Genomic DNA, 18,045 nt, shown 5'->3' with positions numbered 1-18,045 from the left:
TTAAAGCCATCCTGTGACTATATCCACCTGCAGCATGCAGGAGCAGCTGGGCAAGCAACCTCTCCTGTGACCACTGGCTCCAAGAACTACTGGATCAGTCCTACTTCCCCACGTACCTGTATGTCCCATGGAAGTGGCAGAGTGAGCAACCTTGCCTACAGCTCAGTTTGAGAGAGAGCCTGACCCCTGTATCTTGAAGAAGCAGGTTGGGAGAGTGACCATGGATACAACTGTGCTGCTTGAGAAGCCCCATCCTATCACATTCCAAGAACAGCCAGCTAGGCCACTGAGTAACTTCTAGGAATCACTGATAGTGATTACAGCTGAAGATACTACACATAGGCTACACTACTGTGCCTAGCAAGAGCCAAAGCCAATATACTCTACAAAATTGACATCCTAGAACACAACCACTGGAGAAAGTTTTTTTGCCTGAAACACCATCCTATAAAACTGGTAAAGGCAACTGTTTACTAGATGGATAAATACCAGTTTACGAATACAAGATACCTGAAAAAACAAGCTAGCATGACATTTTGTATTTCCCAAAGAAATACAGTAACACTCCAGCAACAGACCCCATAAGGAAGGATATCTGTGAAATGTCTAACAAGGAATTCTACATTTTTATTATAGGGAAATTCAATGACATACAAGAGAGTAGCAATAGACAATTCAACAAATAAACGAAAGCATTATGTGATCTAAAAGAGATATTCCACAAAGGGACAGATATCATTAAAAAGGGCCAAGAAGAAATCTTGAAGCAGAAGGAGCCAAAGAAAGAAATACCATATATAATCAAGAGCCTTAGCAATAGACTTTTTTAAGCAGAGAAAAGAATTTCCAAACTTGAAGACAAGTCATTTAAAATAATCCAGTTAGAGAGAAAAACAGAAAAAAAAAAGAATGAAGAACACTCATGGGACGGTATTAAATTAACGAATATTTGTGTTATGGGGAGTTCCAGAAGGAGAAGAGCCAGGAAAAGACATAGAAAAGTTATTTTATGAAATAAGAGCTGAGAACTTCACAATTCATAGGATGCATATCCAGATTCAGGAAGCGCAAAGGTCCCCAAAAAGATTGAACCCCAAAAGACCCTCTCCAAGGCACATTATAGTGAAACTGTCAAAATGTAAATACAAGGAGAGAATCCTAAATGCAGCAAGAGAAAAGGGATAAGTTACATATAATGGAATCTCTGTTAGACTAATGCAAATTTCTTAGTAAAAACCTTACAAGCTAGAAGAGAGTGGCATGATATATTTAAAGTATTAAAAGAAGAAAAAAAGAAAGAAAAACCCTGCTAACCAAGAATACTTTATCCAGCAAAGCTGTCCTTCAAGTGAAGGGGGAAAAAATCTTTCCCTGACAAGCAAAAAATGAGGGAATTTGTCTCCACAAGACCAGCTTTACAAAAAAATGCTTAAGGGAGTGGCTACATTTGGAAGCAGAAGGATAACTACCATCATGAATCAAGCATATGAAAGTATAAAACTCACTGGTAATATACACAAGTGAGAAAGAATATCCTTAACTTTATGAAAATCTTCAAATCACAAAAATAGACAGGAAGGAATAAGTGAATACAAAATTAGAATATATGAAATGATAGAAAATCCTCACCTATCAGTTATAACCTTGAATGTAAATAGGTTAAATACATACTTGTGGAATAGATTTTTAAAAAATAAAAAGACCAACTGTATGTTTCATAAAATAATCTTCAGTAGTAATGACATATATTGACAGAAAGTGAGAGAATAATAAGTGTTTTATGCAAATGAAACAAAAAATAAAAAATATCTATATTTGTTTGTTTTATTTCTTTTAAAATTTTGCCAAGTGGTATGTCCTCATACTGGGTGGGTGAAAATCAAAAGCACCCCAATGGGGCATAGTCACGCCACTGCAATCTTTTTTCCATTTCTTCTTACTCTGGTCATGTTTTTCAAGTTGCTAGGTCCAGGCCATGTGGGATCCAGCTATCTTGACTACTAGGCTAGGTAACTGGCCCAGAAAGATCAACTGAAACAGGAGGTTGATTTTTTTTTGCTTATAAAAGAACAGAGAATTGACAGATTGTTAGGTATGATAGCAGGGATGGAAACTAGATACTAGAGATAGTACAGGGTGTAGGGGTAATAAAGAGTGGATAATAGGAAAAGGGAGGAAGAGAAACAAAAACCATTTAATTGAAACAAAAATTAAAAAATAGGTTAAGAAATAGGTAACAATTTTTGTGAAACAGATTTTAGCTCCTATTACCACAAAAATGAAATAAAATATGCTAATCTTTATGCAGCTATTTTTATCTCTGTATCTCAAAACATTTTGTAAACCTTAAATATATACGATAAAATTTATTTTTAAAAATAATAAAATTAAATAAAGGGATGGAGAGAGAGGGAGAATTTTTAGAGCAGTGAAATTATGCTATATGATAACTGTAAAGATGGATAGATGGCATGGGTTTGTAAAACTCCTTCAAATTGTACAATACAGTAAACTTAATTAAACTGTAGACTTAATAATAATGTATTAATATTGTTTCATTAATTGTAACAAATGTAACATTATCACATAAGATGTGAATAATAGCGGAAAGTTGTTTAGGTAGGGGAGAAGGGTATGTACAGGAACATTAAACTTTCTGCTCAGTTTTCTATGAATGTAAAAGTTCATTGACAAGTTCATGATTTACTTTAGGATTCATTCTTTTTGTTGTTATTTGTATATTTTACCTGGTTTTGTGATTAGAGTAATGCTAGCCTCAAAGATTCAATCAGGAAATATTCCCTCCGCTTGTATTTTGGAAGAGATTGTAAGAATCTGTATAATTTCTTACTTAAATATTTGGTAGAATTTACTGGTGCTTTCTGTTTTGGAATGTTATTATTTATTTAATTTTATAAACAGTTATAGGACCATGTTATTGTTATCTCCTTTTTTGAGTTTTGGTAGATAATGTCTTTCAAGGAATTGATCCATTTCATCTATGCTACCTAATTTGTGCACATAAAATTGTTCATGTTCATGGCATCACTGATGGTTCCATTTTAATGTGTAGTATCAGCATATTTGTATCTTTTTTTTTTTTTTTTTTTTTAGTTAAGCAAAAGGGGAGTTATCAATTTTATTGATCTTTTCAAAGAAGTAGGTTTTGGGCTCACTAATTTTTGTCTATCTAAATTTCAGGTTTTGTTCTACTTTAAATGTGTAAATTTATGTATTCTTTCAAGTTTTTTACAGTGGGAGTTTAGATAACTGATTTTAGATCTTCTTTTCTACTGTATGTTATTAAATATTCAATGTTTTTAATTTCCCCTTAAGTACTACTTTTGCTGCATCTCACAAAACTTAGTAAGTTGTATTTCCATTTTTATTTAGTTCAAAATATTTTATAATCTCTCTTTAAGACTTCTTTGACCCATGTGTTATTTAGAAGTGTGTTGCTTAGTCCCTAAGTGTTCTAGAATTTTCTAACTATCTGTTACTAATTTCTGGTTGAATTCTATTTCAGTCTGAAAGCATATTCATATGGTAATTGCATATTTGTTGAGGGGTGTTTTTATGGCACACGCTGGGGCCTATTCTGGTGAATGTTTTGTGTGAATTTGAGAAGAATGTGTATTCTGTTATTAGAATGTTCTATAGATGTTGGGTTCAATTGAATGATGGGGTGTCCACTTCAACTCTGTCTTTACTGATTTCTGCCTGCTGATCTGTCAATTACTGACAGAGGGGTGTTAAAGTCTCCAACTATAATCATAGAGTCATCTATTTCTTCTTGCAGTTCTGTCAGATTTTGTCACGTGTTTTGATGCTCTATTGTTAGGTATAAATACATTATAAATTATTATTTCTTCCTAGAGAACTGGTCCTTTTATCATTACATAATGTCCCTTTTTATTCTCAATAATTTTCCTTCCTCAGAAAACTGTTCTGTCTGAGTTTAATCTAGCTGCTTCAGGTTTTTAAGATTAATGTTAGCATGATGTATCTTTCCCATACATTTACTTTTAATTTACCTCTGTCTTTATATTTAAAGTGATTTTCTTGTAGACAGAATATTCTCAAATCTTCTTTTCTTATTCACTCTGACAGTCTTTTTTAAATGGTGTATTTAGACCATTGATGTTTAAAGTGATTGTTGATATACTCTGATTAATGTCTACCACATTATTACTGTTTTCTATTTGTTGCCATCATTCTTTCTTTCTCTTTTTGATCTATTCGTTTTCTGTCTCTGTTTTAACTGAGCATTTTATACAATTTCATTTTTTTTCCCTCTCTCAGCATATCACTTATGCCTTTAAATAAAAGTTTTTAGGGGTTGGATGATACTCTTCACTGATCCACATGGGAAGGTTGCTATTTCACATCTGGAGACATCCCCGAGTACGTTGGCACACATGTGTCCATGACCTAAGGCTGACTGAGACTAGGAGTAGAATGTGTTGGCAAGGCCTTGATGGGGGTGCTATGTCTCTCTTATGTTCTCCTCTACCTCCTTTCCCTTCCTCTTTCTCTGTCATTCATGGGAGACATAAGCTTTACCCCCCAAAAAGCAATGGTTCTTCTTGATTTTGGATAAATTGTAATTTTTTAAATTGGAAAACAAATACACAACTTGTAATGGATTTGACGCAAATTGTGCCACAAGTGGATTTTCTTTAAATGCTAAACAAAGTTTGCAAACAAGTAACAATAAAAGAAAACATGCCTGATACAGGACCAGTAGTACAAAAAAATACGGTCTGAATACCTGGATAATACGCTCATTTTGCAATAGTGCAACTTTTAAGTACATGTTGTTGACTATCCATAGTCCACACAGAGTTATAACTTTACACTTCAATAACATGCTGATAGTTCCTAAAGAAAACTACTTTAAAAAGGGCGAGACCTAGATGTTCCCTGATTTGACCAACTCTATCTAAGTTTGGATGTGCAGAAGGGCTCAGAGTGAACCATATGCAACATGTGCCCTGATCAGTTTTCTAAAATAAGGTCTCAGGACAATGACAGTGAGATAAGAGAAAACATGAAGAAATTAGTCTTAACTAATATATATGCATTTTTTGACAGGAGGGAGAAATCTTTTTTAAAAATTACAAAGAAAAGGCAAATAATTTTATACCAGAAATTTAACACATTCTGTACAATGTCTTCACTTTGCTGTCAACGTTTGTACAAACTCTTCATATTTTACTTGACTCCTACCTTCAATATCTGCCTCCCTGATCTCTTCATCAACTTTATCTGTTAACTTCTCTTCAAGGTTTATCATCACCTGGCAAAGCTCTGCTGCACTAATAGGGCCATTTCCATCCTTATCAAATACACAGAATGTTTCTCTAATTTCTTCTTCATGTGTATGTCTTTCATTTTTTTTTGCCATCATTGTCAGAAATTCAGGGAAGTTAATTGTGCCATTACCATAAGCATCTATTGTGTGGATGGAAAAGTCATGCCACATTTTTTAATAGAAAACCATGAAAAAAATGTGTCATGACTTTTCTGATGACCCAATACTTGATTAATTATGTCCTATAACTGCTTCTGTGGGGTTCTGCCCAAGAGACCTTATTACAGTTCTCACTTATTTTGTTGTTTTAGTTCCATCACCATCCTTGTCAAATAGTGAAAAAGCTTCTTTGAATTTTAGGTCTTCAGTTAGTTGGTCAGCCATATTGCAAGCACTGCCATTTTCCAACAAGGGACCACACAACCCACTGCTTGCTCCTTGGGAACCAGCAGTTAGTGTAATGGCTATGTCGCTGGACTCCCACGTAGTCGACCGCGGTTCGTGTCCCGGACCCGGTGGCTTAAAACTCACGCCGGGTGCGTGTGCGTGCGTGCCCAAGATCCCGAGAGGAGAATGGAGGAGAAGGGATTGCGGCGTGACCATCCTCCCTGGGGGGGTGATTTCTCGCTTTCTGTCTCTATGTCTCTCTCTGTCTGTCTGGCGAGCGCATGAGCCCTACAGTGAAAATCTCTCCAAAAAAAAAAAAAGATTGCTTGCTCCACTTAGACTAATCTCTTCTTGATTTTGCAATATTATTTGCAATTAATGTAAGTCTGCTTTCCAATAGTATTATCACTTCATGAGTAGAAAGCAACTTCCTTGTAAGAATATTTCCAATTTCTCCTTCATGTGTCTTATTGTCATTCATTTTATTCATATGTAAGCAATAATCACTAAATACATTTTTGCTATTTTTTTAAATTCAGGATAAAGCATGTGCACATGAAGGAGGGAGGGCAAGAGTGTGGGGGAGCACTCTCCATAAGGTCTGGTCACACCTGGCAACCCACTTCCTCCAACCCTTCAGCCCATCAGATCTTGGCCACTTCTGTGCATGCCCACTGTGTTTCAGACTGACCAGCCAGGGGATTCAAATCATGGTCACTGTGAGAATGCGGCTTCTCTTGATAAGAACACTACTATTGGGCCACAGAGCCAGCCCTATTATTACGTCATGTGGAAAGTCATGATGTATTTTTTTGATGTTTGCTATGTAAAAATACATCATGACTTTCCCGATAACCCAGTATCATTATTTTAAACAAACATTTATTAAATCAATTAAGGATAAGAAAAAAAGTTTTATGTTTTTTGTTGTTGTTATTCTTTATGTGAATATGAGTTTGGGGTCTTGCTATTTTCCATCTTTCTAAAGAACTTCTTTTATCATTTCTTGCAGTTGTACTAATAACAAATCCTCTCAATATTTTTTGTTTGTTTGTTTGAAAAAGTCTGTATTCCTAGCTCACTTTGGAGCAATAATTTCACTGGATAGATAGTTGTAGGTTGATGGCCTTTTTTTCTTTTAACCCCTTTAAATACTTCAATTTCTTTTTCTTCGTATGGTTTCTAAAGAGAATTCTTGGGACCAGCAGATGGCGTGATGACTACGTTGCTGGACTCCCATGTAGTCGACCACAGTTCGAGTCCCGGACCTGGTGGCCTAAACTCACATCTGGTGCGTGTGCATGCGTGCCCAAGATCCCGAGAGGAGAAAGGAGAAGAAGGGATTGCAGCGTGGCCATCCCCCTGTTGGGGGGGGCGATTTCTCACTTTCTGCCTTTCTGTCTCTCTGTCTTTCCGGTGAACGCATGCCCCCTATAGCAAAACCTCTCCCCCCCAAAAAGAGAGAGAGAGACATCTTAGCTTTGGTCTTCTCTTGATAATATGTTTACCCTACCTCCTCTGGCTTCTTTCAAGATTTTTGTCTTTGATTGTCTGAAGTTTGAATATGATATGTCTAGGTTTGGTTTCAGTTGGTGTTTAATCCTGCTCACTGATCTTGGAACTTCCTAGATCTATGGTTTGGTATCTACCATTCATTTGGAAAATTCTTAGTCATTATTGTTGAAACTATTTTTTCTTTTCTCCTTTTGATATTCCATTATATGTATGTTCCACCTTTTGTAATTAGGTTACAGTTCTTGAATATCCTCCATTTGTTTTCTTTTATTTTCTTTCATTTCAGTTTTAGAAGTTTTCTTGGTATGTCTTCAAGCTCATGGATGCTTTTTTTCAGCTCTGTCCAGTATGAAGTTATCTAAGGCATTTTTCATTTCTGTTGCAGTGTTTTCCATTTCTAGCATTTTTTTTCATTATTTGATTTTCCATCTGTCTGTGTGCATAACATATCTGCTCTTGCATGTTGTCTACTTTTTTCCATTAGAGCCTTTAACTTTAGTCATAGTTATTTTAAAGTCTCAGCCAGGTAATTCTAACATCTCCACCATATCTAAATCTGATTCTGGCTTGCTCCCTTTCTTTAAACTGTTTTTGTTTGTTTGTTTCATCATTTTTGTTGAAAGCCGGACATGTCCTGGGTAAAAGAAACAGCTGAATAAACTTTTAGTATGAGGTTTGTTTATCTGGCTTGAGGTTAGGCTGTGTTTACTGTTGCTGTCGCTATAGGTGTCAGAGGCTAAAATTTCCTTTTATGTCTTAGTTTCTGTTTCTCCTTTTGGCTTTGTGTTTCCCTAGAGACTTGTTGATTTAAAAAAAAAAAGTCTGAAGGGTCAGTTCTTTCAGTTGTCTTCTGTTATTAAACCAGTCTTATTGTGTGTTGGTGAGGGGAAGGGGATGTGTTCTGATTAGGTCTGAGTTTTTTGGCGAGCCTGTGTTCCCAGTCTGTGACCTTCACAAATGTTTCTCAGTTTGTTCCCCCAACCCCTTTTTATCTGGATTTTTAATTCTAATCATAGTAGTGGATGTGAAGTGGTATTTCATTGTGGTTTTCATTTGTATTTCCCTGACTAATAACATTTATCTTCTTTTCATGCAATTATTGACCATATCTTGTTTCTTGGAAAAATACCTATTAAGGTCCTTTCCCCATTTTTATTTATTTATTTTTTAAATCTTTATGATTTTCGCCATAGGGTGCATGTACTTCCTAGAGAGACACAGAATCAGAAAGTGAGAAATGACACATCCCCCCCACAAAGCAATTCCTTCTCCACTGTTCTCTTGGGATTTTGGGAATGCATGTACACGTGCCCAGTGTGATTTTTCAAGCCACTGGGTCCAGGCTCAAACTATAATTGGCTTTGTGGGACTCCAGTACCTTAGCCACCATGCCACCTGCTGGCCCCTTTTCCCATTTTTAAATTGAGTTATTTCTCTTTTCATCACAGAGTTGTGAAAGTTTGTGTGTGTATACACACACACACACACACACACACACACACAACTAGATGCATGATTTACAAATAATATTTTTTCCCTTTCCATTGGATGTCTTTCCACTTTTTTCATAGTGTCTTTTAAAGTACAAGTTTCTAATTTGATGAAATCCAAGTTATCTGTTTTTCTCTTGTTGCTTGTGATTTTAAAGTCATATGTAAGCATCCGTTGCCAAACCTAAGGACATGAAGATTTCCCTCATGTTTTGTAAGAGCTTTATAATTTTAGCGCTTTCATTTTGGTCTTAGACTAATTTTGAGTTAATCTTTCTATACAGTGTGACATCAAGGTCAAACTCTCTTTTACATTCGACTATCCTCTTCATTCTTGTAAAAACGATTCTTTCTTCATTGAGTGGTCTGGGCACTCTTATCTGATATGTAACAGTTGATCATTGATATGTGGGTTTACTTTGAAGTTTTTCATTTTACCGATGTATTTGTCTATTCTTTTGGCAGTATGGCACTATATTGATAACTGTTGCTTTGTGATAAGTTTTGGAGTCAGGAAGTATGAGCCCTCCTGCTTTGTCTTTTTCAGGTTTGTTTTGGCTGTTCCACGTACCCTTCAATTCCATAAGAATTTTAGAATCAATTTATCAATTTCCACAAATAAGCATTGTATATAATCCATAAATTATTGCCTTCTTAAAAATGTTAAATCTTCCAATCCATGTGCATGGAATGGATTTCCATTTATTTACATTTTCTTTCATTTCTTTCAACAATATTTTATGGTTTTCAGAATATAAGTTTTGCATTTTTTGTTAAATTTACTCCTAAAGTATTTTATTCTTTTTGTTGCTGCTGTGAATTGTTTTCATTTTATTTTCAGATTTTTTCATTGTTAGTGTATAAAAATACAACTGCATATTGATCTTGGATTCTGTAAGCTTGCTGAATTTGTTTATTGGTTGTAATGGCTTTTTGGTATACTCCATAGAATTTTTTAGATTATAAGATTATATAATCTATAAATACAGATAGCTTTATCTCTTTCTTTTTAATTCAGATGTCATTTTACTTTTTCTTTGCCTAATTTTCCTAGCTATAACCTATGTTACAGATCTTTCCCACTCAAAGATTATAAAAAGTTCTTTTATATTTTCTCTGAATATAATTAAAGCCAGCTTTTTAAAAAATATCCTTCCTAGGTTTCTTTTGGGGGGGGAAGGGTTGTTTTCTTTATTTTATTTTTTTTATGGTTGAATAGAAATGGTCAGGGAAAACAGCCTAACTTATTCCTGATCTTAAGGGGAAGTATCTAGTCTTTCACTAGAACTATACTGCCTACTCTTAACCTGCATTTTTTTTTTCTTATATAAGATTCCTTATTAGTACATTTAAAGCAACTTCATTCTTTGTAAAGGTGGCATAATAGTCCACAAGTTTTATTTAGTCAACCATCTGATAGATGTTTGATGGCCTTTTCTCTTACAAATTATGCTGTAATCTGTAATGTTATTACATATTGTTTTGTTCTTATATGTAAATATCTTTAGACTAAACTCCTAGAAGAATCACTGTACTTTTGGTAGATGTGTACAAATTGTTCACCACTTTATGTTTCCACAAGAAAAATGTGCAAGTTTCTGTCTTCTACTACCTTCTTACCAATGTGGTATATTTTCAGAATTTTTATTCGTGTTGATCTGTTAAGGGGAAAAGGGTATCATGATAATTTGAAGTTCTCTTATTATAAGTGAATGGAACTGTATCCTTTCAATATTTAAAAGGTATTTGAAGTGACTTTTCTGTGATTTTGTGGTTTTTATTCTTTGTTCATTTATTTTAATGAGTTGTTTATCTTTTTCTTATTGGCCCATAGAAGCCCAAATGCATAAAAAAAATTAGCCTTTTCTTTGTAGTATGATTTGTTTGATTTGTGTTTTGACCCTAGTTTGTCATTTGTTTTTGAGTTTGCTGATTTTTGACAAGAAGTCATTTTAAATGTTTATGTAGTAAATTTTTCCAGGCTTCTTTTTTTTTTTTTTGCAACAATTTGTAGCTTTCAGATTTTACATCATACTTAAAAAGGTCTTTCCCACTCAAAGATTATAAAAAGTTCTTTTATATTTTCTCTGAATGTAATTAAAGCCAACCTTTTAAAAAATCTTCCTGGGTTTGTTTCTTTGTTTGTTTGGGGGGGGGGCTTTTTTGGTTTTGTTTTCTTTAAGGTTTTTAGTTTTATATTTATTTATTTACTTACTTACTTATTTTGCCATAAGGTGGGTGCACTCACTGGAGAGAGACAGAAGACAAGAGAAAGAGAAAGTAAGAAATCACCCCCTAGGGAGCATGGCAATGCCACAGTCTCTTCTCCATTCTCCTCTCAGGATTTTGGGCATGCACACAGACATACCTGCTGTGATTTTAAAGCCACTAGGACCTGAACCACAGTCAACCCATGTGTTGGGGTCCAGTTCCTTATCTACCAACCGCACCACCCGTTGGCCCCAAATGTTTTTCCTTTTAAAAAGGTGTAACAGATTCCTTTTCTAGTTTGTTGATACCTATATGATCCTTCTAATTATTTTTCTGTTTTTAAGTTCATGTATTCATCTTTGAGGAGGAGGTGTCAGGATCAACAGGTCAAATTGTTCAACAGTTTTTGTTCCCACAGGAAAAATCCCACATGGCTTTCAGCATCACACAACAGTGCCTGTACTGCATGTACCACCTCAGTTAGGCCCTGTTCTCCTAATTCTACAGCTATCTTTAAGGGTGGGTCAGTAGTGTTACATAGAAACTCCATAAGTATTCTGATATATAACTTACCTAATCTAGGAATTTGAACTCTTTTGGAATAATAAGATGATTTCTGACAATTTTTTTAACTTATTAGAGAATTCCATTTTAATGTACTTTTTAATGTGTACAGAAGCAAAACAGATGTTTAAGTTTTGATTTTCTTTGTCTCATTTTTGCTTTCTGCTCAAATTCTTTATTTTTGTGTGTACATGGCCTTTTCCTGATCTCTTATACTGTAGTTCTGTACAGTAAGAGAAGAGAGACTTTTAACCTAGCCAAAAACTTATTTCCCATTGTGTTAGCTTTTTCAAGCTTTTAATAAGTAACTACTACCTAGCCCTATTTTAAGAAGATAGAAACAAAATTTGTGACATGCTTTTTAGAGGGAAGGGCAAAGTTTTACTACACATAACAATAATAATATTAGAAAATAGTATTTGTCACTTTATATATAGCCCATAACCTCTTTTTTTTTTTTTTTTTTTAAGGTTTTTCCCATAGGGCCCGTGTGTATGCCAGAGACGGAGAGAGACAGTGAGAAAGAAAGTGAGAATTCACCCCCCAGGAGAGATTGCCACACCGCAGTCACCTCCTCTATTCTCCTCCTGGGATTTGGGGCATGTATACACATATGCCTAGCATGATTTTCAAGCCGCCAGGTCTAGGACTCAAACCACAGTTGGCCATATGGGAGTTCAGCACCGTAACCACTGCGCTGCCTGCTGGCCCTACTCATAACGATTGTTTTTAAAAGCTTTTTGCTTGCAAGCATGGTTACATCATGCTCAGGTGAAATACCCAGAAGTTCTGAAAGAACTTTTTCTTCTCCTCACTTCCTTTCTGTAATGTCCAATGGTGATTAGGATACTCAGAACTAGACATAAGAGGAAAATTGGGCTGTATTTATATCAGCTTCAGGTATTCTACAATACCTGAAATACTTGGCATGTTCCACCGCTGTTGCAGGTGAAATGTATTTTATTGAGTCGGACTAGCTTTCTAATAATGCTTTTTCTTAAAGGAAACAAGACTAATTTATTAGAACATATGATCGTTCTTACTTTCTGGTTAGTTTTTAGTGTTTCTTTTGCCTTTTTTTAGTTTGACTAGTTAAATCCAAGTTGGTATTTGCCTCTTGAAAGCTACTGAGTAAATTCTGACTTTAAAGTTAATTAGAGAACCCAAATTCTTTCAGAATATTTGATAACTTAGGAAGCTACATATTAATCAATATGGATCTACATCCCCTTTCTTGGAAAAACTAAAACTGATCTTGATTGAACTCAAATATATTTCAGAAATCGTTTTTCTATGTTAATGTAATTATAGCTATGATTTCACTTAATTTTTTCCCTGAGAATTTCTGTAATTAAATTACACAGTCTTTGAATTTTCAGGTCAAGGGCCACCTGCTTTTAATTGACTTCTTATTAATTTTCAAAATTGAGTAGTAACTTTAGGACTCTGGGAGGGGTTCCATAATAATTTTTATCATTTTTTAAAAGTGAGTGTATATAATGATTATGTTCCCATTCTCTGTTTTTTTTGTTTTTATTTTTGTTTTTATAGTTAGATTTTTGCCATACAGCATGTGCACTCAGCAGAGAGAGACAGAAAGGAAACATGAGAAATCACCCCTGGGAGGATGGCCACTCCACAATCCTGTCTTTTTCTTTCTCCTCTTGGGATTTTGAGCATACACACACACACACATGTGTCGAGTGTGATTTTCAAGTTGCCAGATCCATGAATCAAACTGCCATCACCTTGTGAAAGTCCAGCACCTTAACCACCATGGCACTTGCTGTCCCTGAATCTCTGTTTTTATTATACTTAATCATTTAATGTGATAAAACCTTAATAATAGCATCTCGAGTTTGAGTCTCAACTAGAAAGTTATTAGAAAATTCTGTTGGTGGTTAGGGAATATAGTATGTGTTTTTAAATTGTCATTTGACGTGTTCCATTTCTTTCATAGTTCATTTATAAAAAAAAATGAGTTTTCTTTGACTTTTAGGGTAGGAATAGAGGCCAAGATTTATTATATTGCATAGTATATTTACAGATTGAGCATCCCTAATTCAAAATTGTAAAATCTGCAATGCTTCAAGATCTAAAAGTTTTGGGTGCTGACATCATGGTTCAGGTGGCAGATCCCACACCTGGCCTCATGTGATAGAGTCACAGTTAAAATACTGCAATGCAAAAATAATGTACTAGATTACCTGTGGGCTATGGTGAAAGGTATATATGAAAGATAAATGAGTTTTATGTTTAGACTTTGACTTCATCACCAAGATACCACTTTACGTATATGTATATATTGCAAAACTAGAAATAAAAAATCTGAAATCTGGAACACTCTTATGTCCAAGTATTTTAGATAAGGGATATTAAGCCTATATATAAAATTTATGTATTTCCTTTGATTGAAACATTAAATTTAGTTTTGATAATACAAACCTCCAAATAATATCTTTTAAAAGTTTATGAAAAGAATCAATTCAAAAAATAAGTCATAGATGGGGCCAGCAGATGGCATAGTGTTTACATCACTAGATTCCCACATGACTGACAGTGGTTCAAGTCCCAGACCCAGTGGCTTGAAAATCACACCAGGCACATGTGCATGTGTACCCAAGATTCCAGGAGCAGAATGGAGAAGGGATTGTGGCATGACCATCCCCCTGGAGGGTGATTTCCCACTTTCCCTCTTGCTGTCTCTGTCTCTCCAGGGAGCACACAACCTTATGACAAAAACCTCTGGAAAAAAAAAAAAAAGTCATGGTCCAGAACAAAACAAATATGCATTATTACTTTAATGCATTATTGTCTTTTCAGGCTCACGAGAGATTGGAAGATTCAAAACTAGAAGCTGTCAGTGACAACAACTTGGAGTTAGTCAATGAAATTCTTGAAGATATCACTCCTCTAATAAATGTGGATGAAAATGTGGCAGAATTGGTTGGTATACTCAAAGAGCCTCACTTCCAGGTAACCTTTTCCTATCACCCGTTTCCCCAGGTTCCGTTTATTCTCAAAGTATATTCTGGCTTAAGGTGATACTTTGTTTTGTTTTCAGATTATTTAGGTTCATACTGTGGAGGTATATAAAGTCTAATATCCCAATATGCCGAGGGTACATAAACAGACACACAGAACTGTACTACTACATAAATGTACAGTGTCTGTTATAGAAACATTAATCTATCACAGTAGAATTTTCTTTGTGTAAGTAATGAAACAACAATCATCAGATCGCGTACTGTAGACATATTTCTCACCGTGATAATGAAATTTTTTCTTCCTCCCTCTGTTTCCTGATTCTCCTTGGGCCTAGTAATACACGTTTTTTAGTGTTATTTCTCAAGACAGAACTGCTATTGACCATGTAGCAAAAGAGTAGCTGCATAAGGATAGAAGTTATTCTTTAACATACTGTCCACAAGTGAAAAAAATTAGTGTAACTTAGACATTAGCTGATACCAGTGAAGAGTAAATCAGTTTAGCAAATAGTTCATTTTAGAAGAGAAAGGGCAGGAAAAACTTCTTATATACCTGTAATAATTGAGTCGGTGTTATACTGTGGCAATGTTGGAGATACAGACAAATAGAAAAGAATATAAGCCCCAGAAATATATCTAGCCACATATGACAACTGAATTTATGATAGAGATATTGCATTTTAGTGCAGAAAGGCTGGTGCTGGAATAGGAAAATAAATTGTCACCTGCTTTCCATTGCAGATCTTTGCACTGAAAACCAAATGGTAGCACCCATTTGCTCTTTCTCAGCCAAGGATTTTATATGACTCTCTAACAGTGTTACTGCAAAATATGAAGATGTATAGTGAGATGGTTCCTACATGAATCAGTGTCTTGTGTACAAAACAAAAAGGACACATGTCAGAGACACCCTTAATGCAAGGGCAAGTTGACTGATTCCTTATAACACATATTAGGATGTTTGAGCTTATCCTGAGAACAAAAGGAAAACTTAGGCAAGAAATAGTGGAGGTTGGAAGGTGTATTAATAACCATGGAAAGGTCATATTTGTGGTACAAGTTAGTTAAATACAAAAGCAAAAAAAAAACTATTTGGCAATATAGATAGTAAGAAATATGGGAATATTCAAGTTTTAAGTAGTAAGATCAACAGGACTTAATGATTGATCATAAAAGACAGCTGTAAAAGAGAGATGATTTCTGATACAAACAGGTGATAGTCATTCATTGAGGAAAGGTGGACTAGAGACTGTTTGGATCATGTTTATGTAACGGTCACTGGCCACATTAAGTTTGTAACACCTAAGAAGCATCTGGGCAGAGCTTTCAGACTTGCTATATGTTTTTAGTAAATATGGAAAAATTAATAAATACATAAATTATATGCAATTTAATAAATATATAAAATTTTGAAAATACCAGCAAGCAAAAGTATAAAAATTAAGGCCTCACTCTCTTTTTTTAAATTAATTTTTAAATTTTTTTACTTAGGGCATGTGTACTTGCCAGAGAGACAGATAGAAACATTGAGAGAGAAAGTTAGAAACCATCCCCAGTGGGGATGGCCACGCTGTAGTCACTTTTTCTCCATTCTCATCCTGGGATTTGAGGCATGCATGCACATGCACCCAGCATGAGTTTCAAGCTGCCAGTTCTAGTACTCAGACTGTAGTCGGCCATGTACAAGTCTAGCTAGCCCCTTAGCCACTATGCTACCTGCTGTCCCTGGCATCACCCTCATGTTACCTGGATTATTACTATACTAGTTTAGTGCATAGCTCTCCCTATTTTTAATGCATACATGTATATATGCATTTTCTTTTCAAATTTGAGATCATTTTGCACAATTTTTTTAAACTTATCCCATTTTTCAGTAATTGATTTCTACTTTTTTTTTTTTTTGAGACGTTTTCGCTATAGTGCACATGCGCTCGCCAGACAGAGAGAGACAGAGAGACAGAAAGTGAGAAATCACCCCCCAGAGGGGATGGTCACGCCGCAATCCCTTCTCCTCCATTCTCCTCTTGGGATCTTGGGCACGCACACACACGCGCCTGGCGTGAGTTTTAAGCCACCGGGTCCCGGACACGAACCACGGTTGACTACGTGGGAGTCCAGCGACATAGCCATTACGCTAACTGCTGGTTCCCTTGATTTCTACTTTTTTAATATGAGGCTTCTATCTCATATAATACATTTGACATCAAAAAATGTTTTAAAGAATCATTTTACTCAACTTTATTTACTTATTTTTAATTTGACCAGAGAGGGACAGAGCAAGTGAGAGAGTGAAAGTGAGAAAGCAGGCTGCCAGTTCCAGAACTCAGACCTTGGTTAGCCATGTGGGAGTCCAACACCCTTAACCACCACACCACCTGCCTGCCCCTGACATCAAAATATTTATAGCTGGTTTATACATAAGAGTTTTCCAACCTTAGTCCATGTGTGGCACCTGGCTGAACCGTCCCTTTCCCCCATGCTTATGATATGGACCTATCAAAGAGACTAGGCCATTGTCCTGCAGAATGCTCACTCCATGGTTTTGCCTAGTCGCTTTCCTGTGTTGTTCAACTACCCCTTTATTTCTTGTAGATGAAAGTTCCATCTAAAAGGTTAATGTTTCACGTTAATTATTTGGAACCAGAATGCATCTTAAGTGATGTGATGCAACATGAATTAAACTACATCAGAAAATGTACAGTGTCTAGCCCACCACTGTTGATAGTAAAATTGGTCCCTTGATTAGAGGTGATGGCAATCTAATCTTTTCTTTGAAATCCTTCACACTAGGAAATAATCAAGTGTGTTGTTGTAACATCATACAAATTCTATTTCCTACCAGTCGTTTCCTTCCTTTGAATACAAATTGATGATCAATATTTTCATTAGAGGTTGCAAGATGACATTTTTCAAATTCTCTCATTCTAATTTTTTTTTAAGAGATTTTTGCAATAGGGCATATAGGCTCTCCAGAAAGATAGAGACAGAGAGATAGAAAGTGAGAAATCGCCCCCCGGGGGAGGACCACGCCGCAATCCCTTCTCCTCCATTCTCCTCTCGGGATCTTGGGCATGCACGCACACGCACCCGGCGTGAGTTTAAGCCGCTGGGTCCAGGACTCAAACTGCAGTTGGCTACATGGGAGTTCAACGACATAGCCATTACACCAACTGCTGGTGCCCTCTCATTTAAATTTATCAGTTAGTGTTCTCTAATGTATACCTTCTCATCAGTTTAGTTACCCTCTAATTCATTTCTCACTCAAAAGGCAGGAAACTACTTGTTGTCTCCCTTTATCAGTTTTTTTTTTCTTTTTTAAATAATTATTTTTATTTTTTATTTTATTTTATTTATTCATTCATTGATTTTAATTTGACCAGAGAGAGACAAAGAGAGAGAAGGAGAGAGAGGAAAAGTGAGAAAGCAAGCTGCCAGGTCCAGGACTTGAACCATGGGTCAGCCATGTGGGAGTGTCCAGCACATTAACCACCATGCCACCTGCTGGTCCCTCCCTTTATCAGTTTTCAAAGTCAGGATTTGTTTAAAATAGCAGTTTCAAATGATAACAAGTGAGTTT

The 18,045-nt window shown here is 35.6% G+C and overlaps 1 protein-coding gene across 6 annotated transcripts in view; it reads left to right on the top strand.

Moving 5' to 3' along the window:
• The window catches only part of PALS2 (protein associated with LIN7 2, MAGUK p55 family member), a 147,613-nt gene that overhangs the window by 70,818 nt on the left and 58,750 nt on the right, over positions 1-18,045 (top strand). For all 6 annotated transcript variants that reach the window (XM_006162403.3, XM_006162404.3, XM_027765928.1 and 3 more), the window contains one exon: positions 14,305-14,457. In XM_006162403.3, coding sequence (XP_006162465.1) covers positions 14,305-14,457 — 153 coding nt within the window. The remainder of the gene's footprint in view (positions 1-14,304; positions 14,458-18,045) is intronic.

The sequence above is a fragment of the Tupaia chinensis genome, unplaced genomic scaffold, assembly GCF_000334495.1.
Source record: "Tupaia chinensis unplaced genomic scaffold, TupChi_1.0 Scaffold139943_1, whole genome shotgun sequence".
Classification (NCBI taxonomy): domain Eukaryota; kingdom Metazoa; phylum Chordata; class Mammalia; order Scandentia; family Tupaiidae; genus Tupaia; species Tupaia belangeri.
Note: the sequence above shows the minus strand (reverse complement) of the source record. Positions and strands in the feature narration are given on the sequence as shown.